This window comes from Heterodontus francisci, chromosome 39 (assembly GCF_036365525.1).
Source record: "Heterodontus francisci isolate sHetFra1 chromosome 39, sHetFra1.hap1, whole genome shotgun sequence".
Classification (NCBI taxonomy): domain Eukaryota; kingdom Metazoa; phylum Chordata; class Chondrichthyes; order Heterodontiformes; family Heterodontidae; genus Heterodontus; species Heterodontus francisci.
The window spans coordinates 18,320,527-18,344,506 of NC_090409.1; the positions used below are offsets into that span (position 1 = coordinate 18,320,527).

Consider the following 23,980-nt stretch of genomic DNA (forward strand, 5'->3'; position numbering starts at 1 on the left):
TGAAACGATCAATACAGAACTGGTCCCCCATTATACAGCACGCCTGATAATCCTTACCAATGCAGTCAGTGGAAGGTGCAATCCGCAGGAGCCTATAATGGATGGCTAACTCCATAAAGGCCAAAATTAAAACTACCGTCCTTTAGATAGTCACTGGGACATTTCCAAAATGTGGATTTACTAATATTATCTTCCTATGCAATTCCCTGTTTCCAAGATTAGTAGAAGGACAACAGACTGAAAATGCAAATATATACATAAAGAAAGTGAACAGTCTCATGAATGAAAACTGGACCTGTGAAGCGACCAATTCCGTTGGGACAGGAAAGGGTGAAGTGGAGATAATAATAAAAGAAGGCAGCAATGCAGATACATGTTAATGAACTGCAGTGAAAGCGCCAGATTCATTCCATCTTGTGAATTAAAGCACATGTGACGGCATTTGATGAAGGATTAGTCAAAAAATTGGTTCATTTGGTTAATGCATTCACCTTGGAACGTCTGGAGATCACGAAAGGTGCCATATAAATTCCAATGGTGAACGAGTCTCAGACTGGAACGGTAGGCTACCTTCATTTCCTTCATCTACTATTTCTCCATATTTACACTTCAATTGGTCTGGATGCAGTTGCTTCATTTGTTGCTGTAACTCTTGGTCAGCCTGAATAATTTAGTATGTAACAATGTGAAGGCCTTTTTCCGAAGGCCCTATATTTTGCCAAATGGGAGTAGAAGGCAGATCTTTCTGCTCACATATCTTACATTACAGAGTTGCTTGGGCCTAGCGAGTACTCGGTCACTGGGCCATTTTTAAAGCACACTGTAAGGATTTGCCTGCATCCCTTCAGACAAGGCAATCGAATCACATGGATTATATCATGCTGATCTAGCTGGCCTAATTATCAGGGCCAGGGAGAGCAGCTTTAAAGCAGAGTTGAGGAGAAATTAGTTCCCTCAGAGGGTCTTGAATCTGTGCAATTCACTAACCCACAGTGCGGTAGATGCCGGGACATTGGGTAAATTTAAGGAGGAGATAGACAGATTTTTAATCAGAAATGGGTTGAAGGGTTATGCAGAACGGGCAGGAAAGTGGAGTTGAGGCCGAGGTGAGATCAGCCATGATCATATTGAATGGCGGAGCAGGCTCGGGGGGCTGAATTCCCTACGCCTGCTCCTAGTTCTTATGTTCTTATGTTCTTGCTGTGTACACGCTGGCTGCCGCCTGTCCAGCTTTATAACAGTGGCTACACATTAAAATAAAGTACTGTAAAGCACTTTGAGATGTTCAGTGATCATGAAAGGCGCTACATAAATGCAAGTGTTCCCTTTGTTTCAATGGAATTAATTATGAGGCAGGGTGTGTAGTGCCTGGTCAATCCGATACCCCTAGCTTGCAGCATGCCTGAGGTGAATGTTTACACTGTATATCCGCAGGTTTGTGAAGCCTTGGTGACTTTGACAGGGAATGAATGGTATTCCTTCACAAAAAATCAACAGTTGTTAAGTAAACCTCGACACAAGTATCGACACAAAGCACAACCATATGAAATGCAAATATTTTGACTGTATCGGTCGAACAATTATAGATAAATCACTTTAAGGCATGCTATTCTTCCAATTTCACAGAAAAAGATTTTCTTTAGCCTCAATTCAATGGAAGGAATAGCAGAATTTTCTGCTACAGGCTTATCATGAGCCCAAACAGTATTTCCTCAGTGGTTTAATACAGGCAATGCTTCACACACAAGTGCAGACGTCCAAAATATACCCCGTTTAAGCATAACATTTCATACAGATGCACCTTCTCGGGTTAGAACGTGACTTTTTTTAATTATAAGGGATGAGAAATGATTTATTATGTTGCTCAAGCTTTGTGCTGAGGGAAAATATGAATTGATTGATTCTGATAGGAAAGGTAGTATGATTTCCCATTTCTCTTGTTCGCCCTTGGGTTCCTACAGTTAGATCTCGGGATGAATTTTGCCAACTCTCTGATGTCGGTGGTCTGGCAGGGAGTGGGGTGGGGGGAGAGGGGGAGGGCGGAAAATACTTCCGCGAGAGGCCCACTAGGGTCCTCGATGCCGGGAAGGTCCCGTCCCATTTTACTGGCAGTGGCGAAGCCTCGAGCAACCCGCCAACCCCCTTTCCCGCCGCCCCAGCTACTCAGTGGCCGAACTTCATTTAGATATTTAAATGAATTTAAATCAATGAATAAACCCGACGGTCTTCCCACACCGATATTGCCGTTGGTGGCCTGAAGTCCCGCACCTTCGGATCTCCGCTGGGAGCTCCGAGGCGGACTATGATGGGGAGGGGGTGAGGAGTTAATGTTTCAAGGCGAAGTGGGTGGAGAGAGACAAAAACGACCACAGTTGTTTGAGTGGCTGCTGGGAAGGGGTTGATGGTTAATGGATTAAATGTTCTGGAGGGCGGGGGGTGGGGGGAAGGTGGTGAGTGAAAATTAATATTTTTTGGGGTGATAGGACAAATAATAAATGGATTATTAATGGGGGGGAAGGGGTTTGGAAGTGTGCATAACATTTTATTTTGATTTATTTGCAAACATGCCATTTTAAAAATTGAAATGCAACTAAAGGGATTGAAGCCCTTTAAAATAGCGCTGGCTCTTGTGTCGTGGGGCCGGAGGCCTTGCCGGGGTTGGTGCGCCCACTCCCTGGGCGTCATCCAGGGTGGGTGCTCCTCCCGCTCCATGTTAATGAGCCTCTGGGGAAATATCGCGGCGGCTCCACAGCGCACCTCTCCCACATGTGCCGTGCACATTTCACGTTGGCCGCCGAGCAGGTCGCTGAGTTATTAAATTTCAGCCCCTCCAGTCGGAAACCAAAGGTCGGGACTTTCTCAACGAAAGGCTTGTTGGAAAACTGAGTCCATTTATGTCAATGGATTGAAAGTCACTGACAGCGGTTTTCTGACAAGACACGCGACTTTCAGAAAATTCAGTCCATAACAAACCAATTACATGGACTGTGCATCTGTCCAATGAACGGAATATCGGGCGCTCACGGGAGATTGCGCCCGTTTTGAACTGGCGCCAAGATGAAATTCTAGCCGGTTATTTGTCAATTTCAAGCAGTTGACCGATGTCCTGTGGGTTTCTGACATTTTCCCCCTATTATTTCAACTGACGTCTGCCCTTACTAGTCTGAAATGGAAGTTTGAAATCATACTATCTCCCCCCACATGAAGAACAAAGGATTGTTTATGCGTTGCTCGATTTTAGTGTACCGGCGAAGCACGTTCTGCCCAAAGGGAAGAGGAGAGTATGGTATACACAGATGTCAAGTACAACCCGAATTAATTTTGCTTCATTTCCTCAAATGGAATAGACTTGAAAATGGTGTGCAACACTTGCGCAGTAAGGTCAAATGTACCATACGTTTTCATTGTAATACTGGAGCATGCGAAATATCTAATATCAACTCGCCTTGTTCATTCCGAATCCTGTGCCTCTGGCTACTGGATCGCCTGCGAAAAATACAGGGAAATAGGGCGAGTCTGAGCGAATCGCCTCATGACCTCGCAAACCACGGACAAGAAATCAGTCCGAATTCACTTGGTGTTTGTCCTCAACTCCAGCTATTGTCAGGTCACAATAATATAGTCCCAGGGACAAGCACATGAGCAAGAATATGCCCACTACATGTGGGTTAATGTGATCTCAATAAATAAAAGCTGTGCCTTGCATCCGCTCCCATATTGCAATCTAAACCTCAGGCATTGGTTTTGCTGCTTGCTATATGAAGCTGCTGAACAAAATGTAAAATAAATGATGGATTTTCACAAATTCTAGAGCGCTCTTTATATTCTCACATTGCTAAGGTGGGGGGAGGGGGGGAAGGGGTCTCCAAAAACAGTTGCTAGTGAAGGCACAGCAGTCAACACTCTTCCCATTACTACTTCCCGTTGAATTGGCTACAGCGCAAGAGGAATTTCAGCTAAATAACTTTTTTTATCCAAAAGACGCTTATTGAAAATAAAAGAACGCTTTTGCTTTGGTCTGTTGTGAGATGACCTTAAGAGCAGACCACATTAAAAAGCTGTAAGTGAAGGTCACCGGAGGAAGTGATGTCGTGTCACACATGACCAGGGATTTGTTGGTATCAACTGACAGAGTGAGATATGTTTAGATTGATTGGTGCAGTAACTGTTTTATATATATACGTGTATATATAATATATGTTCCAGTTAAGCTGAATACAACAACGTTTTCTTTGGCTGTTACTTGTAGTCTGGTGAGTCTGATAATAGATCACACACCAAAGGGGCAAGCAATATTACCTGGTCCTGTTTTGATAGGTGTCCGATACCTTTGCTGAAATGCAGTTGTTCGATGTCAAGAAGCCAGTTTTATTTTGTGAATGTAATAATGATGCTGGCAGCTGCATTAACATTTTCAGCAACGAGTATCAAATACCAAATGTCTGGTTCCCAGGATCAATGTTGTCACTGCGATTTATTTTTGTGTAATTGCAGTGAGAGAGGGACAGCAGCAGGTGGAGATCATAGGATCATAGAATCATAAAATATTTACAGTACAGAAAGAGGCCACTTGGCCAATCATGTCTGTGCCAGCCGTAAAACGAGCCACCCAGCCTCATCCCACCTTCCAGCATTTGGTCCGTAGCCCTGAAGGTTATCGCACTTGAGGTGCGTATCCAGACACCTTTTAAATAAGTTGAGTGTTTCTGCCTCAACTATCCTTTCAGGCAATGAGTTCCAGACTCCCATGTGAATAGATATTTCCTCATCTCCCCTCTAATCTTTCTACCAATCACTTTTAATCTGTGCTGCCTAGTCACTGACCTCACTGCTAAGGTTAATAGGCCCTTCACATCCGCTCTATCCTGTTTCCTCACTATTTTGTGCATTTCAATCAAATCGCCCCTCGACTTCTCTGTTCCACGGAGAACAACCTCAGCCCATCCAATCTTTCCCCATAGCTGTATTTTTCCAGTCCCAGCAACATCCTCGTAAGTCTCCTCTGTCCCCTCTCTAGTGCAATTACATCCTTTCTGTAATGAGGTAACCAGAACTGCACACAGCAATCAAGTTGTGGCCTGACCAATGACTTATGCAGTTCCAGAATAACCTCCCTGCTTTGACATTCTATACCTTGGCTAATAAAGGAAAGGATTCCATATACATTCTTAACCAAATTATCGACCTGTCAAAAGCCTTGCTAAAATCCATGTAGACCACATCAACTTCACTGCCCTCGTCAGTCTTCTTTGTTACTTCTTCAAAAATTCAATCAAGTTAGTCAGTCAAGTTCTTCCCTTAACAAATCCATGATGACTATCCTTGATCAATCCGTGCTCTTCTATGTGACAGTTTAACCTGTAATTATTCGGTGTATCCCTCGCCCCATTTTTGATCAAAGGTACAACGTTAGCAGTTCTCCAGTCCTCCGGCACCAAACCTGCATCCAACGAGATGTGAAAAATGATGGACGGACCTTCTGCTATTTTCTCTCTGGCTTCTTCTAACAGCATGCGGTACATTTCATCTGTCCCTGGCGATTTACCCACTTTCAAAATATTTCCTCTCCCCCGATGCTTATTACAACCAATACTTCACACCCCTCTTCCTTGACTACAATATCTGCACCCTCCTCCTCTTTAATGAAGACGGACGCAAAGTATTCATTAAGAGCCAAGTAAACATCTTCTGCCCCGGCACATTGGTTACCTTTTGGGTCTTTTATGAACCCTACACTCTCCTTTGTTATCCTGTTACTCTTAATGTATTGATAAAACATTTTTGGGTTCACCGTGATTTTGGTTGCTAATATTCTTTCATGCTCCCTCTTTGCTTTCCTCATTTCCTTTTTGATTTCACCAATGCAGTTTCTATATTTCTCTCGGCTTCCTGTAGTATTGAGTTCCCGGTGTCAGACAAAAGCTTTCCCTTTCTGCCTTATCTTGCCCTGTGAGCCCCTTGACATCAATAGGGCTCTAGAGTTTGCCATCTCACCCGTTTTCTTTATGGGAACATGTTGACTCTGAACCCCTTGAATCTCTCCATTGAAAACCTCTCACTGCTCAGACACTGATGTACCTTCACGTAGCTGTTCCCACTCCACTTTCGCTGAATCACTCCTCTGCTTAGTAAACTTGGCTTTGCCCCAATTGAGAACTCTAACTCCTGTTCTATCTCTGTCCTTTTCCATAATTATGTTAAAACTGACTGAATTATGATCACTACCACCAAAATGCTCTCCCACTTCCACCTGCCCAGCTTCATTTCCTAAAACTAAATCTAAAACTGCACCCTCTCTTGTTGGACTTGCTACATACTGGGCAAGAAAGTTTTCCTGAATGCACCTCAAGAATTCCGCTTCCTCAATTCTTTTCACACTGAAACTATCCAAGTTAATACCGAGGTAGTGAAAACCCTCCAATTACTGACCGATTGTTTATGCACTTTTCAGAGGTTTGTCTACATTTCTCCTCTTCATTCTCCCTCTGACTGTTTTTGGAGGTCTATAGTACACACCCAGCAGTGTGAGTTCCCCTTTTTTTGTTCCTTAGGTTGACCCATATGGCCTCATTTGATGAACCTTCCAACACATCACCATCCTCATATCGGTCTGTGTTTCTTTGACCAAAATTGCCACTCCCCCTCCTTTCTTATCCCCCTATCAAGACTGAAAATCCTGTAACCAGAAATGTTGAGCCGCCATTCCTGTCCTCGTTTAGCCACGTTTCTGTAATAGCTGTAATATCATGCTGCCACGTGCCTCTCTGTTCTCTTAAATGATCTGCTTTGTTTGCTATACCCCTTGCATTGAAGTAGATACCTTTGAGCTCTGCCAAACTCTTTATTTTCCAACCTTTGTTCCCTCTGTCTTCCAGACTCACCCACTAATTTTCTGTCTTCCATTTTCATTTCTGATTTTGTCCCAACTGAGTCTACCCTCAGGTCCCCATCTCCCTGCCAAACTAGTTTAAACCCTTCCTAACAGCACTAGCAAAACGTGCCTCAAGGAACTCAGTCCCAGCTCGGTTCAAGTGCAGGTCCCATCTCCCCCAGAGCTGGTCCCAATTGCCCAATAAACTAAAGCCCCCACCCACCCCCCCCCCCGCACCATCTTTCCAGCCATACATGCATCTGTCTTATCATTCTATTCCTATACTATAATATTTCTATAGTGTAACTACCTGATGAAACCTTAAGAAATGCATGTGCCCTATTAATAGCCCATCGGAAGTTAGTGATACCTTAATGGAGACATTGCTCAGGCTCTTTCTGCCGACCGTGCATATGAAAACTAGTTAGGTCCCGTTTCTGGGGTTTAACAGGAAGATTTCTACAAATAAAGGGATGAACATCTGCTTGTGGCACCATCCCAGAAGCTTAAGTGAAGCTGTAATTGCTCCACAGTTAAACTGGTGTGGTTCACGTCAGTATTACACCCTGTAAACTGATCATTTCTCCTGCTGAGTTGGGTGTGAAAAGCATCTCACTCATCCTGTGGGACATTTCCAGCAGGGCAAACAGAGCAGTGTCTGATGAGCTGAGGGCTCTATCAGCAGCAGCGGTTCCTGGCATTGTTCAGGTCTCTGCAGCCATTACCTGTGCCAACAGTGTTCCCTTTAAGAAGCATGTGGCATCTGTCAGTGCCCAGCAGTGTCCCCTTTAAGAGGCACACGATTTCTGTCTGTGCCAGAGGGCCTCCCAATATTACCGCCCTTAAAGTGTTAGTAACCAATGAATTATCAATGAGAGCTGGCATGCTAATTTCAGGGATGGACAATAAATGCTGGCCTTGCCAGGGATCCTCACATCCCATGAACGAACACAACCAAATAGGCACAGGGACCAATTTGGCACTGTGTACACAGCAATGAGCTGCACCTGAAAGCTGGCAGTCTGCAGTTTCTCCCCCACCATTTCAATCGTGTAACTGCTTCTAGTGGTCATGTCACGGTGAGCTCCGTTTATTCATAAGATCAAGTCCCTTATCATCACAACCACCAGACGTCTAAAAAGTGCTTTGGAGCCAATGAAGTACGTTTTGATGTGTAGCTATTGTTGTCGGAAACATAGCAGCCAGTACATGCAAAGCAAGATCCCACAAAGGGCATTGTGATATTGACCAGATAACCTGTTTTTGTGATGTTGATTGACGGACAACTATTAACCCGGGCACCAGGGACAACTCTTTGCTCTTCTTCAAAAAGGTTAAAAGGGATCTTTTACATCCAGCTGAGCAAGTAGACGTGTCCTCAGTTTTACATATTATCTGAAAGACGGTGGCTCCGACAGTGTAGCACTCCCTCAGTACTGACCCTCCGAAAGTGTAGCACTCCCTCAGTACTGACCCTCCGACATTGCAGCACTCCCTTGGCACTGGCCCTCCAACAGTGCCACACTCCCTCAGTACTGATTCTCTGACAGTGCAGCACTCCCTCAGTATGGACCCTTGACATTGCAGCACTCCCTCAGTACTGACCCTCCGGCATTGCAGCACTCCCTTGGCACTGGCCCTCTGACAGTACAGTGCCTCCTCAGTACTGACCCTCCGACAGTGCAGAACTCTCAGTACTGACCCTCCGCCACTGCAGCACTCCCTCACTTCTGCACTGGAGCGTTAGCCTCGATTTTGGAGCTCCAGCTCTGGAGTGGGATTTGAACCCGAGCTCAATGGCGGGAGTGCTACCAACTGAGCCACAGCTAACACAATCAGGCAGCATTGTGACATGTCCAGATTAGTCCCGCTCAGCCTAGCTTTTTCCCCATGATCCTGTAAATGAATCCTCTTCAAGTACATGTCCAATTGTCTTTTGAAAGTTCCTATTGATTCTGCTTTCAGTGATTGATATAAATTGGATGAGTGAATGAAGGAACAGGGACTAAAAGGATAAGCGGCCAAGGAGGGTAAGTGTAAGTGGAACAAGTTGCTCGTGTGTCAAGGTTAAATGCTGACACAGGTCGGATGGGCCGAGTGGCCTGCTTCTGTGGCATACAAATACGTGTGTGAGTATTCCTCTGGATTTCCAATACCTTGATGTGGTCCGTCACCCAGAGGTTCACACAGCACTCCAGGTATAGCCATTCGGCCGGTCCGGTCAATCCCCAACCCCGTTCGCTTGCAGGAGCCTCCTCAACTGACACACCCGGTAGGAACCAGACACTGAGTGAAAAAGAGAATCACACGTGTCGGCCATCCCTGCTCCCTCTTCACCCTCCCCTCCCCCACCCATTAACCCCTCCCCAATGCTCCCTTCCCATTCCCCACCCATTCCTCTACCCTATCCATTACCCCTCCCTGTACACCCATTACCACCCCCCCAAACTCTCCCCATCACCACCCACCCTCCCTCCCGTCTCGGAATCCCAGCCCCCAGGCTCAGTCTCACTATAATGTAATAACTGGGGAAAATGTATTAGAACCACGGTGCCTGCTGAACTAAATGGTTGATCACCACTAGAGACGGACAGGGGAGGTGGCGGTAGAGAGACGGGCAGGGGAGGTGGCGGTAGAGAGAAGGGCAGGGGAGGTGGCGGTAGAGAGATGGGCAGGGGAGGTGGCGGTAGAGAGACAGGCAGGGGAGCTGGTGGTGGAGAGATGGGCAGGGGAGGTGGCGGTAGAGAGACGGGCAGGGGAGGTGGGGGTAGAGAGACGGGCAGGGGAGGTGGCTGTAGAGAGACGGACAGGGGAGGTGGCGGTAGAGAGACGGGCAGAGGAGGTGGCGGTAGAGAGACAGGCAGGGGAGGTGGTGGTAGAGAGACGGGCAGAGGAGGTGGTGGTAGAGAGACGGCAGGGGAGGTGGCGGTAGAGAGATGGGCAGGGGAGGTGGTGGTAGAGAGACAGGCAGGGGAGGTGGTGGTAGAGAGACGGGCAGGGGAGGTTTTGGTAGAGAGACAGGCAGGGGAGGGGGTGGTGGGGAGACAGGCAGAGGAGGTGGTGGTAGAGAGACGGGCAGGGGAGGTGGTGGTAGAGAGACGGGCAGGAGAAGTGGCGGCGGGGAGACGGGCAGGGGAGGTGGCAGCTGGGAGACGGGAAGGGGAGGTGGCGGCTGGGAGATGGGCAGGGGAGGTGGCGGCGGGGAGACGGGCAGGGGAGGTGGTGGCGAGGAGACAGACGGGGAATATGGTGATAGGATGATGTGGATATAGATCGGGGATATGGGCGCTACGGAACAATAGCGTCGTGACTTTGGTATTCGATAAACATTCATATAACTGGGCTAATAGACCAGGAAAAAAATATTCAAATCTCACTATGCATTGCGTGACTTAGTTTGAAACCCTCCTGAGCTATGTGTAAAACCGGCCATGAAGCTGATAGAATGCTGGCAAAATTCAACAGAGTTAGGGGCCGGCTAGCAAACCATCCTGAGGGATTGGTCCTGTATATCTCCAACTTTGACTCTGGTCTCCATCAGGTCTAAAACCCAGTGTTCAAAAACTGTCAAGATAACCTCCTTCTGATTACACCCGACTGCATGTCATGATCTGATGACTCAGAACTCCTCCATGTTGATCACCACTTGGTAGAAGCAATAATGTTAGCAAAGGTACAGCATGTATTCTGTGTTCATTATCCATCACCTAGAGTGTTTGGGCAGTATCACCACTGACAGAGTTGACCCAGGCCGGAAGGACAGATCTGCCTGGCTCCTAGACTGGGTTGTGGATAATTGCTGAGCAAAGCAACATAAGGGAAGGACCTACTTGACCACGTAATCAACAAAGTACCTCGAATAGGTGCTTCTGTACCTGACACCATTTGCAGCAGTGTCCATAGCACAATCATGTGAAGAACAAACGTTGTAAATTTGTCTTGGTTTAAACGAACAAACGAGCAGAATTAAATCCGCCGTCCATTGCGTCTGAGATTGAACTTTGCAGTCAATGTCATTGACTAACACATGGGGTGTATAATGCGTGCTCGTTCCAATACTGTCCGATTTGCACTAACGCCTAAGAGTAGATGGTGAGAGGGGGAGTAACTGAGTGCAGTGAGACAGGGCCACCAGCAGATGGAGATGTTGAGAGGGGGGAGTAACTGAGTGCAGTGAGACAGGGCCACCAGCAGATGGAGATGTTGAGATAGGACTGCCACAGAGTTCAGTGATACAGGGACACCAGGAGATCTGGATGGTGAGAGTGGGGAGTAACTGAGTGCAGTGGGACAGGGACACCAGCAGATGGAGATGCTGAGAGGGGGGAGTAACTGAGTGCAGTGAGACAGGGCCACCAGCAGATGGAGATGTTGAGATAGGACTGCAACACAGTTCAGTGACACAGGGACACCAGCAGATGGCGATGGTGAGAGGCAGGGGGAGTAAAAGAGTGCAGTGAGACAGGGACACCAGCAGATGGCGATGTTGAGATAGAACTGCAACAGAGTTCAGTGACACAGGGACACCAGCAGATGGAGATGGTGAGAGGGGGGAGTAACTGAGTGCAGTGAGACAGGGACAGCAGCACATGGAGATGGTGAGAAGGGGGAGTAACTGAGTGGCATGAGACAGGGACGCCAGCAGATGGAGATGTTGAGAGGGGGGAGTAACTGAGTGCAGTGAGACAGGGCCACCAGCAGATGGAGATGTTGAGATAGGACTGCCACAGAGTTCAGTGATACAGGGACACCAGGAGATCTGGATGGTGAGAGTGGGGAGTAACTGAGTGCAGTGGGACAGGGACACCAGCAGATGGAGATGTTGAGAGGGGGGAGTAACTGAGTGCAGTGAGACAGGGCCACCAGCAGATGGAGATGTTGAGATAGGACTGCAACACAGTTCAGTGACACAGGGACACCAGCAGATGGCGATGGTGAGAGGCAGGGGGAGTAAAAGAGTGCAGTGAGACAGGGACACCAGCAGATGGAGATGGTGAGAGGGGGGAGTAACTAAGTGCAGTGAGACAGGGACACCAGCAGATGGAGATGGTGAGAAGGGGGAGTAACTGAATGGCGTGAGACAGGGACACCAGCAGATGGAGATGGTGAGAGGGGGGAGTAACTGAGTGCAGTGAGACAGGTCCACCAGCAGATGGAGATGTTGAGATAGGACTGCAACAGTGCTCAGTGCCACAGGGACACCAGGGGATGGAGATGGTGAGAGGAGGGAGTAACTGAGTGCTGTGAGACAGGGACACCAGAAGATGCGGATGGTGAGAGGGGGGAGTAACTGAGTGCAATGAGACAGGGACACCAGCAGATGGAGATGGTGAGAGGGGGGAGTAACTGAGTGCAGTGAGACAGGGACACCAGCAGATGGAGATGGTGAGAGGGGGGAGTAACTGAGTGCAATGAGACAGGGACACCAGCAGATGGAGATATTGAGAGGGGACTGTAACTGAGTTCAGTGAGACAGGGACACCAGCAGATGGAAATGTTGAGAGGGGACTGTAACGGAATTCAGTGAGACAGGGATACCAGCAGATGGAGATGTTGAGAGGGGACTGCAACGGAGTTCAGTGAGACAGGGACACCAGCAGATGGAGATGGTGAGAGGGGACTGCAACGGAGTTCAGTGAGACAGGGGCACCAGCAGATGGAAATGATGAGCGAGGCAGTTACTGAATGTAGTGGCACAGGGCCCCCAGCAGATAGAGATGGTGAGCGGGGGCAGTAACTGAATGTAGTGGCACAGGGCCACCAGCAGATAGAGATGGTGAGCAGGGGCAGTAACTGAATGTAGTGGCACAGGGCCACCAGTTGATGGGGATGGTGAGCAGGGGCAGTAAGTGAATGTAGTGACACATGGCCACCAGCAGATGGAGATGTCGAGACAGGGTTAATATTCAATCTGCTTTCCTTACCATTTCAAACAGTGCATTCCAGATCAGAACAACTCAATGTCTATTTGTTTCTCTCCTCATGTTGCCTCCAGTTCAGATGTTGTCAATCACCTTCAATCTGTGCTGTTTGGTTCCTGACCCCTCTGCCACTGGAAAGAGTCTCTCCTCATTTATCCAAACTGAGTGAAACACTTTGAATGCAATTTCCTTCACCAGGGCAGCTGTTGAGTATCTGGTAGCTCCTGAATTTGGACAGTGATGAAGAACTGACAAACTCCCTCTGCATCCCACAGGAAAACAGAGGAAAGAACAAACAAGATGGAACGTGAAACAAGTGACATTTTATTGCAGCAGCAAAAACTCTTTGCCGGAATTTTGAGGTAGTTATTGCTGAACTTTCTGTAAAGTGGAGGTGAATAGTAAAAGACCTTTCATACAATGTGTGTCAAATGGCCGTTTTCCAGCTTTGTGATCCCTTGCGACGTGAAACTGGTAAACATTCGGAAAACTATTTGAACGATTACGGGCTAATGCTTACATACATCAGCATCAAATAAAGTACAAACAATCATTTATAGATATAACTGTCAATATGGGTCAGAATTGTGGTGTGAAATGTCACCAGTTGTAAAAGTTCTCTAGACTGCATCATTACCTGGCTACAGTTTCAGGGACTGTCACACAGTGGAATTGATAATCCTAATAAAAATGGGCTGTTCCTCAGGCTGCAGCAAACAGTCCCCTCCAGGTTTAAAATTGTAGCTTTCTGCTCTCAGTTGTTAATGAGGTTTTTGAGGGGAGGAGGAAGAGAATTAGAAACAACGTCCTGGAATGAACCATTTGGGACATGGCTGGAGTATCCCTCCACTCCCCCATTCCCTGTTTACACAGAGACTCACCTTGTATTGTCCCATACCTGGGAGGAAGTGTGCAGGTGGAGGAAGCTGAGAGATGGTTGGATGAACTGTGTTTTTGGGGGACTTTCTCTTTTCCTTTTCCCCTCAATCTCTCAGTCTCTCTCTCTCTCTCTGGCTTTCTTTTCTCTCTCTCTCTTTGGTTTTCTTCATCTCTCACCTACTATCTTGCATTCTATTTCTCTATTTATTTGGATCCTTCTCTCTTTCTCTGCCTTTCTCTTTGGCTCTCTCTCTTTCTTCCTTTCTCTATGAGTTTTCCCTCTTTTGCTTTCCTTCTCCGTTTCTCTCTGTCTCTGGATTTTTATCTCTACCTTTCTCCGGCTTTCTTTCACTCTCACTATTTCTTATGCTCCTTCCCTCTTTCTCTGACCTTCTCTTCGTCTCTCTCTGTCTCTCTGTCCCTTTCTCTTCAGCTGTTTCTCTCTCTCCCTGAATTCCTCTTTGCCTCTTTCTCTCTCTGGCTTTTTTTTCTTTTCTCTTTTTCTCTGGCTTTCTTTCACTTTCTTTGTCTCTCTCCTTCTCTGCTTTTTCTTTTCAATTATTTTAGGACCCTTCCCCGCCCCGAATTTTGGCCGCCCCCACCCCCTGCAAATTTCGCCTCTGCTAATTCCCCTCCCCCATAAATTCACCCCCAGCTAATTCACCCCTTGCCCAGCATTTTAAGGAGAGACGGTGGCTAGTGCCAACGTCACGGGGCTAGTAACTCAGAGATCCAGGCTACTGCTCTAGGGACATGCGTTCGAATCCCACATGGCAGTTGGTGACATTTGAATTAAATTGTTCTGCAAATTAAAATAAAAGCTAGTTTAATAGTGACCATGAAAACTTTGTCGATTGTTTAAAAAAAAATCTGGTTCACTAATGTCCTTTAGGGAAGGAAATCTGCCGTCCTCACCTGGTCTGGCCGACATGTGACTCCAGACCCACAGCAATGTGGTTGATTCTTAAAATGCCCTAGATAACCGACACTCATTTTAAACCTGGAGAAACAGTGAATGCAACCTCGTATAATTACTCTGAGTGAGTAGACCCCCATTTAATTACCACCTCTGTACAGCCGCTCATCTAGTTATTCCCAGTGAACAGACCTCCCCATCTAAATACCCCTGTGAACAGATCTCCCCATCTAAATACCCCTGTGAACAGACCTCCCCCTCCAAATACCCCAGTGAACAGACCACCCCATCTAAATACCCTTGTGAACAGACCACCCCATCTAAATACCCCTGTGAACAGACCTCCCCATCTAAATACCCCTGTGAACAGATCTCCCCATCTAAATACCCCTGTGAACAGACCTCCCCCTCCAAATACCCCAGTGAACAGACCACCCCATCTAAATACCCTTGTGAACAGACCACCCCATCTAAATACCCCTGTGAACAGACCTCCCCATCTAAATACCCCAGTGAACAGACCTCCCCATCTAAATACCCCTGTGAACAGACCGCCCCATCTAAATACCCCTGTGAACAGATCTCCCCATCTAAATACCCCTGTGAACAGACCTCCCCCTCCAAATACCCCAGTGAACAGACCACCCCATCTAAATACCCTTGTGAACAGACCACCCCATCTAAATACCCCTGTGAACAGACCTCCCCATCTAAATACCCCAGTGAACAGACCTCCCCATCTAAATACCCCTGTGAACAGACCGCCCCATCTAAATACCCCTGTGAACAGACCTCCCCATCTAAATACTCCAGTGAACAGACCTCCCCATCTAAATACCCCTTGTGAACAGACCTCCCCATCTAAATACCCCTGTGAACAGACCTCCCCATCTAAACACCCCTGTGAACAGACCTCCCCATTTAAATACCCCTGTGAACAGACCTCCCCATCCAAACGCCCATGTGAACAGACCTCCCCATCTAAGTACCCCTGTGAACAGACCTCCCCATCTAAATAACCCTGTGAGCAGACCTCCCCATCCAAACACCCCTGTGAACAGACCTCCCCATCTAAGTACCCCTGTGAAGAGACCTCCCCATCTAAATAACCCTGTGAACAGACCTCCCCCTCTAAATACCCCTGTGAACAGACTTACCCATCTAAATACCCCTGTAAACAGATCCCCATCTAAATATCCCAATGAACAGACCTCCCCATCTAAATACGCCAGTGAACAGACATCCCCATCTAAATATACCAGTGAACAGAGCTCCCCGTCTAAACACCCCTGTGAACAGATCCCCATCTAAATACCCCTGTGAACAGACCTCCCCATTTAAATACCCCTGTGAACAGACCTCCCCATCTAAATACCCCTGTGAACAGACCTCCCCATCTAAACACCCCTGTGAACAGATCCCCATCTATATACCCCTGTGAACAGACCTCCCCATTTAAATACCCCTGTGAACAGACCTCCCCAACTGAACACCCCTGTGAACAGATCCTCATCTAAATACCCGTGTGAACAGACCTCCCCATTTAAATACCCCTGTGAACAGACCTCCCCATCTAAATACCCCTGTGAACAGACCTCCCCATTTAAATACCCCTGTGAACAGATCTCCCTTTAAATAGCCCAGTGAACAGACCTCCCCATTAAATACCCCTGTGAACAGACCTCCCCATTTAAAGACCCCTGTGGACAGACCTCCCCATTTAAATACCCCTGTGAACAGATCCTCAGCTAATTATACCCCTATGAACAGACCTCCCCATCTAAATACCCCTGTGAACAGATCCCCATTTAAATGCCCCTGTGAACAGATCACCATCCAGATACTCGTTGTGAACAACTCCCCCCTCACATCTATTAACCCCCCCCACCTGTGAACAGCCCATGATCTAATTACCAGTCCTGTGAACATACCTTCATTTAATTGCTCCCCACCCCATAAACGGACCCACATCTAAGTGCGCCCTTCAACACACTGTTTTCTAATTACCTACTGTGGACAAACCTCATCTAAATACCCTCAGTGAACAGACCCTCATCTAAGCACCTCTGTGAGCAGACGCCCATCTACTTACTCCACCCGTGGATAGACTCCCATCTAATTAACCCCCCGAAAAGACCCTCGTTTAAATGCCCCACAGTAGACAAGCCCTCAATGAAATGACCCCTCTCCCTTAGCAGAGGTCCCATCTAATATCCTTCTCCATTTGAACCGCCCTTTATCTGAAAAAGCACCCCCTCCCATTTGAAACCTGGAGAAACCGCCCCCCACCCCCTCCCATTTTAAACATGAACTAATTCTCTCTGCGAATACAGCCCTATAATTCTCCCCGACCCCCACTGTAACCACCCCCTTCCTAAATGCTCTCCCTTACCTTTAAAAGCTCCCTCAATACTAATTCCCATCCTGTATAATATCCCCCTTGAACTGCTCCCACAAAACTGCCCGCCCCCCCCAGCCTCCGGGTAACTTCCATACCAGTGAACAACCCCTTGTGCATTTCATACTCTGTCAACCTCCTGCACCATCCACCATAGATAAACCCGGCCGCACTCTCCTGCACCTTGTGTACATGACTTTCCTGTCGTGGGTCCATCTCACAACGGTCTTTGATTCACTTCACTTCTTGTCCAGATAAACAGCTGGAACTCTATAAAATGCCTCCCAGCCCCATCACCTTCAACTGATCTCCAGACACATGCAGGGTTGGACATAAATCAAGGTCCAATAGAGGCTAACTAGCATGCTGAACGTTCACGCACAGGATGATCCCAGCCCCAGGCACAGCCCTTCCTGCAGAAATGTGTTTCGCCTGTTCTCCCACCCCCTCGACATCAGAAAATCAAGCCCCCCTGCATAGAGACCAGATGGACCACACACACACACGTTTACACACACACACAGACATACACACAGACAGGCATTGGTTGGGACAGGGACAGGCGGAGGCCATCCAGCCTTTGGCAAGAAGACATTCGAAAGACTAAATGGGGTCTGGAACTCCCTCAGTGATAGTTAGCCCTGAACATTGCAGCTTCATCTGCTCTCCCCGCACCTCCCACCCCCGTCCACGTTAACTGGACCTTCCCCTTTCACATGCCCACTCACTTTTGCACAAGTGACTGTTTTAGTACAGTGTCGACGTCCTAACTGGCGGAATCCTGGCTGGTTACCAATGTCTAGCAGACCCCCGCCCCACTCCCACCTCTACTCCCTGTGGGCAGTGTGTGGTGAGGCCAATGAGTTAACCAGCTCTGTGTCCATTTTCAGTCTTTGATGAACTTCAGTAACAGGTGAATGGGATGTGTCACAACTCGCCTCATCTCCTCCCTGAACTTAGCCTGGGTGAGAGCATAAATGCAGGTGTTGGTGCAGGAGCTCAGATACATCAACATGTCCCCAACGTGAATGACTATGATCATGGGGCTCATGTCCAACAGCATCTCCTGAAACACAAAGATCACGACTTTCGTCATCCACAGCACAATGAAGTTGCCCGATATGGCGAAGAGCAGGATGATGGACCTTCTCCGGTTCTGCATCTCCAGGTCAACTTGCCTCCCATCATTACGTGGACCTCGGAATGCTTTACGGACCTGACTGGCCATGAGAATGTGCCTGACGGTCAGAGCATTGAGCAGCAAGATGCACGCATAGGGAATGAGAGGGGTTAAGATTGTGCCAAACCACAGATACACTGCCCAGGGTGTTTTGGTACACAGATTGCGAAGCCTACAGACCGGGAATGGACCGCGTGTGTGATCAGGCTCATAGGTGAAGTAGCGTGGGATATTTCGCAAGTAGCTCACCGTGCACACGGTCGTTATCACCCCCACTGCTCTTCTCTCTGTGCAGTATCTCGCTTTCAACCTCTGGCAACAAATAGCCATAAAGCGATCGAATGTGAAGGCCACAGTGAGCCAGACAGAACTATCCACCACCGCAGCATTCATGATGCTGTTCAGGCTGCAGACGTGATAATAGTTGAGGAACGAGAAGGGGAAGTAGAGGGTTCCCAGGTATTTCAATAGCACACAGAAGATGATGACCAGCAAGTCTGTCACTGCCATGGACACCAGGTACCGACCTGTACATCTGGACAGACCGCAGCTCCCTCGGGACAGAATCACTATGGTCATTATGTTAGCTGCCAGAGAAAGAGAGAGAGACGACGGTTACTAATTATACCCACATCATGTGTTATAGGACGGCACCAACTTTGAAAGAGGAGGAGAGGAGGTGTGGGAATCCAGGGGATGAGGACTAGCAGATGCCAATCTCTGGGTTTAGAAGCATGTAGATTATAGAGGAGGGGAGAATAACAGGGAGATGACAAGTACAGCGGTTAAGATCTCCTAACATCAAAGAAATTAAAGTAGGAGCCAATAAAACCTGGTTTCATTAGAGTGAGCAAAGAGAGAATGTGGAAATTTGGCAGAAGAGAGCTACTTTATAAGTTTCGTTCGAGACAGGCTGGAGAACAGAAATGAGAGAAGGACTGTCTAATAATAATAGGCAGCTATTAGATATCAGCATAAAATGTACAAATTCTATTTCACTGATAACTCATGTTATTCAAGGCTCACCGTAGACTTAAAGCACTCCCATTTGTCCAGTTCTGCTGATCACTCAATGAGCTCCTTTTATGTTTATCTGTAAGGCTACCATAATTAATTAGCTTACAATTGATTCTTTTTCATCAATATCTGAACTGCATGATTTTAGAAGTGCACCTGACTGAGGGACCTTTTTTAAGAATATAAACCGCATGTGTGGACACAAAACTATTACAACACCCACTGTGTGCAGACACTTTGGTGATTTTCATGAAGGTGCTGGCAATCCATGGTTCATTTGAACTGCATAAACAGCTGCTATTGCTTATACTGCTAAATTATGCTGATAACTGTCACTATGAGTGACTGACAGGCCAGGCAGTGAAACCACAAAACCAAAAGAGACTGAAGAATAAAGGATTCCCATGGAAGGTGTTTCCTCGTATGAAAAGTGTATGTATAGAAAGGCACAATTGTGAAGGAAGACAGGTGAACCAGAAATGTAACGCGACGGTAAAAACAGGATGATGAGTAAGGTGAAACAATGGAAATTGCAAGAGTTGCAAACTATTATAGAAGAGTGTCATTGTGTTTTTGCACTGCGGAATGTTGCTCACATTTACTCATATATGATTGGAGAAGAACTGTATGGTTGTGTGGTGGAATGTATTGGAACAATTCTAATTGGGAACTTTAAGGGAGTCAACTGGAGAAGAGCCAGCACAAGAACGGACCCTACGACCAGGTTCAGTACGGCAAGAGAAAGAACAAGAAACGAAGAGAGAAGACAGAAGCAGAAGATTGAAGACTGGAAGAAGAGGAAATGCGTTGTGCCGTCCAGATCCGACAAGGGAAGTATACACCCCACATTGCTCAGCAAGTAGCTGCCTGTACTTGATCTTTAGCGAGCGAGTTTGTTACATACAAGCAGACACATGAATTAGGAGCAGGGGTAGACCATTTAGCCCCTTGATTAGATCATGGCTGATCTGAGTGTGGCCTCAACTCTACTTTCTTGTCTATTCCCATAGCCTTTAACTCCTTTGTCTGTCTAGAATCTATCTAAATAGGCCTTAAAATATTCAATGACCTTGTCTCCAATACTCTGTGGGGAAGAGAATTCTGAACGACCCTCTGAGAGAAAGCACAATATCTTCATCTCCATCTTAAATGAGAGATCCCTTATTTATAATCTGTGTTCCTTGGCTCTACTGTCTCTCATAAGGGGGAACATCCTCTCTGAACCCACCCTGTCAAGTCCGCTCAAGATCCTTTGTTTCAATACGATCACCTCTCATTCTTCTAAACTCCAATGGATACAAGCCCAACCTATTCAACGTTTTCTCACAACATAACCCTCTCATCCTAGGAATCAGTCGAGTGAACCATTTCTGAACAGTTACTAAGGCAATTATACCCTTTCTTAAGTAGGGTGACCAAAACGTACACAGTACTCCAGATGTGGTCTCACCAATGCCCTGTACAACTGTAGCATAACTTCCCTACTTTTGTATTCAATTTCCCCTGCAATAAATGAGAACATTCCATTTGCTTTCCTAATCATTGATGTACCTCCATAGTAACATTTTCCGGTTTATGTGCTCTGATACACTCTGATTCCTCTGTATCTCAGAGTTCTGCAATCTCTCGCCATTTAAATAATATACTGCTTTTCTATTCTTCCTATCAAAGTGGACAAGTTCATTTTTTCCCGCATTATACTGCATCTTCCAAATTTTCCAACTCTCTCCTTCACTCAATGAGCTCCCGTTGTACAACTCTCTCCCTAACTCAATGAGCACTGAATTTCCAACTCTGCAACAAAGCGTGATCTTTCAGTGTCTAACACACACAGGCACATAAACACCCAGGCAGACATGCACAAAGTCACTCACTGAATTCCCATTGTCCAACTCTCCATCATCAGCTCCCATTGACCATCTCTCAACATCCCACAATGAGCTCTCACTGCTGAGCACAGACACACACACAACGACACAAAATGAAATAAAGATAAACACACAGACACAACGACAGAAAATGAAATAAAGATAAACACACACATAATACACCGAAACGCACACAAATATACAGAAAAAACGCAAATATCAGGACATATTCCCTCCCATTACCCTTCTATTTAACTCCTGTAATGAGCTCCCTTAGTCACTCAGTGACCTCCCATTTTCGAACTCTCATCATCAATCAAAACCCCTGTTCCAACTTTCTGTCCATCACTAAATAAATTCCCATTGTCCCAATCTCTGCATCATTCAATCGGCTACTATTTAGACAGAACTCTGTGCTATTCCATGAGGCAACGTCACCATAACTCAGTTAGCTGTAGTAGTCCAACACTCTCCAATCAGTGAAATCACATTGCCCAAATATCACTCGATCAATGAGCTCGGATTCTCCAACTCTCTCTATTAACCAATGAGTTTTCATCATACAATGTAGACAATGCCATGCAGAAATACACGTAAAGGCACAAAGAAATGCACTCATTGAGCTCCCATTGTCCAACACACCCCATCAATGTCCTCCCATTGTCCATCTCTCCACCAGTCCTCAATGACCTCCCAATGTCCAACTCTCCACCAGTGCCTCCATATGTTGCCATTGTCCAACTCTCTGCCAATGCCTCAGTCACCTCCTGTTGTCCAACTCTCACCATCAATGTCATAACTTCCACTGTTTAATTCGTTCTATCACTCAATGTGTTCCCATTTTCCAACTCGCTGCAACGCATAGAAAAACAAAGAAATATAAAGACGCGTTCAGTCACAAACAAGGTTAGCAACTGTCCAATCCTTCAATAGGCTTCCTCTATCTAAATCGCGCCATCACTCAATGAGCTCCCATTGTCCAACTCTCTCCATCAAGCAATGAGCTCCGATTGTTCTCAAACACGGTGTGGCACACGTACACACTTGCATGCACACATACAATCATACACGCACAAACACATATTCACATTCTTATATACATATACAAATGCAAAGTCAAACACCCACGCATACACTCACACACCCACACATATGTCTTAATACACACTGTCACTCACACATTCCCAGACAGCCATTTCTTCAGAGATTTAGAGAGGAATTCGTTCACTTGACTGCCAGGGAACGGTAGAACAAGTCCTGCACCAGTAAGAATGTCGAACCTCCCACCTTCAGAGACAGTCTGTGACGTGTAATAGAAATGGAGACTGCTGCAGACATTTAAACACCAAGGCAGAGCTTTCAAAGCTGCCTCTAATATATACCCTGGAGAATCCTGCAGTGAGACAGAAAGCTCAGGGACCTGGTACTAATTGCAGGCAGTGAAGCAGGCAGACTAAGCAAGGGACATTAATGTATCCTGATCCAAATGGTGAGCTTACAAAAAAATTACAGTGTTTAACAATACAACACAAACTGTAATAGTACAACGTTACCGAGTAATATTCAGAGAGTGGAGAAGCAATACAACCTAAATTGTACTATTTTGAGGGGGTGCAAAAGTTGAGGGACACGGGGTGCATATTCAGCAATCATTCATAAAATGTCTCCGTCACTCAGTGAGCTTTCGTTGTCCAACTGTCTCTTAATTCTCCATATCTCTCAGTCAGTCAATGAACTCCCTTTTGCCCAACGCTCCCCTTCACTCAGTGTGCTGAAATTTTGGAACGCTTTCAGCCACTCGTTGGGTTTCTATTGTCCAGCTCTCTCCATCAATCATTGAGTTTCCATTGTCCAACTCTCTCTATCATTGAGCTACCATTGTCCAGTTTTCTCCATCAATCATTGAACTCCCATTGTCCAACTCTCTCGATCATTGAGCTACCATTGTCCAGTTCTCTTCATCAATCATTGAGTTTCCATTGTCCAACTCTCTCTATCATTGAGCGACCATTGTCCAGTTCTCTCCATCAATCATTGAGTTTCCATTGTCCAACTCTCTCTATCATTGAGCTACCATTGTCCAGTTCTCTCCATCAATCATTGAGTTTCCATTGTCCAACTCGTTCCATCATCGAGCTCCTATTATCCAACTTCCTACATCAATCAATGAGCTCTCATGTTTAAACACACACAGACATGCACAAAAGCACACACATAGATACAAACACGATGACACATAGACACACACAGACACACTAGCATGCACACACATAGCCATGCATACACAGACACACATAAATACACTCTTGTATACAAACGCACGCACCCACATGCCCCGACACACACATAGGCCCATATATTCCCAGACAGCCAGATTGAAGAGGAATTTGCTCATTTGTTGACTATCACATACCGGCCACACCGATGACTGCCAGACAATGGTAGAACATGTCCTGCACCAGTAGTAATCCCATACCTCCCATCCTCGTAGTGAGTCAGTGACATGTGTTAGACGTGGAGACAGCTGCACCTACTGAAACACGGAGACAGAAGAACGGGCGAAGCAGCCCCTAATATATGCCCAGGAGAATCCCCCAGTGAGAAACTGAGCTCAGGGAATCTAGTACCAGCTGAAATTAATGCATCAAACAGACTAGGCAAGTGGCCTTGACTATCCTGCCCCAGGGGGAGCACTGACACGCAGATTGCAGAGTTGTTATTTTAACCAAAAATACAAACACACACACACTGTAATGGCACAACGTCACCCAGTGATATCCAGGGAGGGTAAGGATCTAACTGGTACTGTATTGAGGGCAGTGAAAGAGCTGTGGGACTTGGGATGAATATTAACAAACGCTTGAAGGTAGCAGGGCAATGTGATCAGGCTGTTCAGAATGTGTATGGGATGTTTGGCTTTGTAAAGAAGC

General features: G+C 46.6%; 1 protein-coding gene across 1 annotated transcript; it reads right to left on the minus strand.

The window, feature by feature from the left end:
- Positions 1-17,871: 17,871 nt before the first annotated feature.
- Positions 17,872-23,533, minus strand: LOC137352837 (probable G-protein coupled receptor 139). Its single transcript, XM_068018692.1, has 2 exons — positions 23,464-23,533; positions 17,872-18,752 (listed from the first exon to the last, which is right to left on the minus strand). The coding sequence occupies exons 1-2, from the start codon at positions 23,531-23,533 to the stop codon at positions 17,872-17,874; spliced, it is 951 nt and encodes a 316-aa protein (XP_067874793.1).
- Between the last annotated feature and the right edge of the window lie 447 nt (positions 23,534-23,980).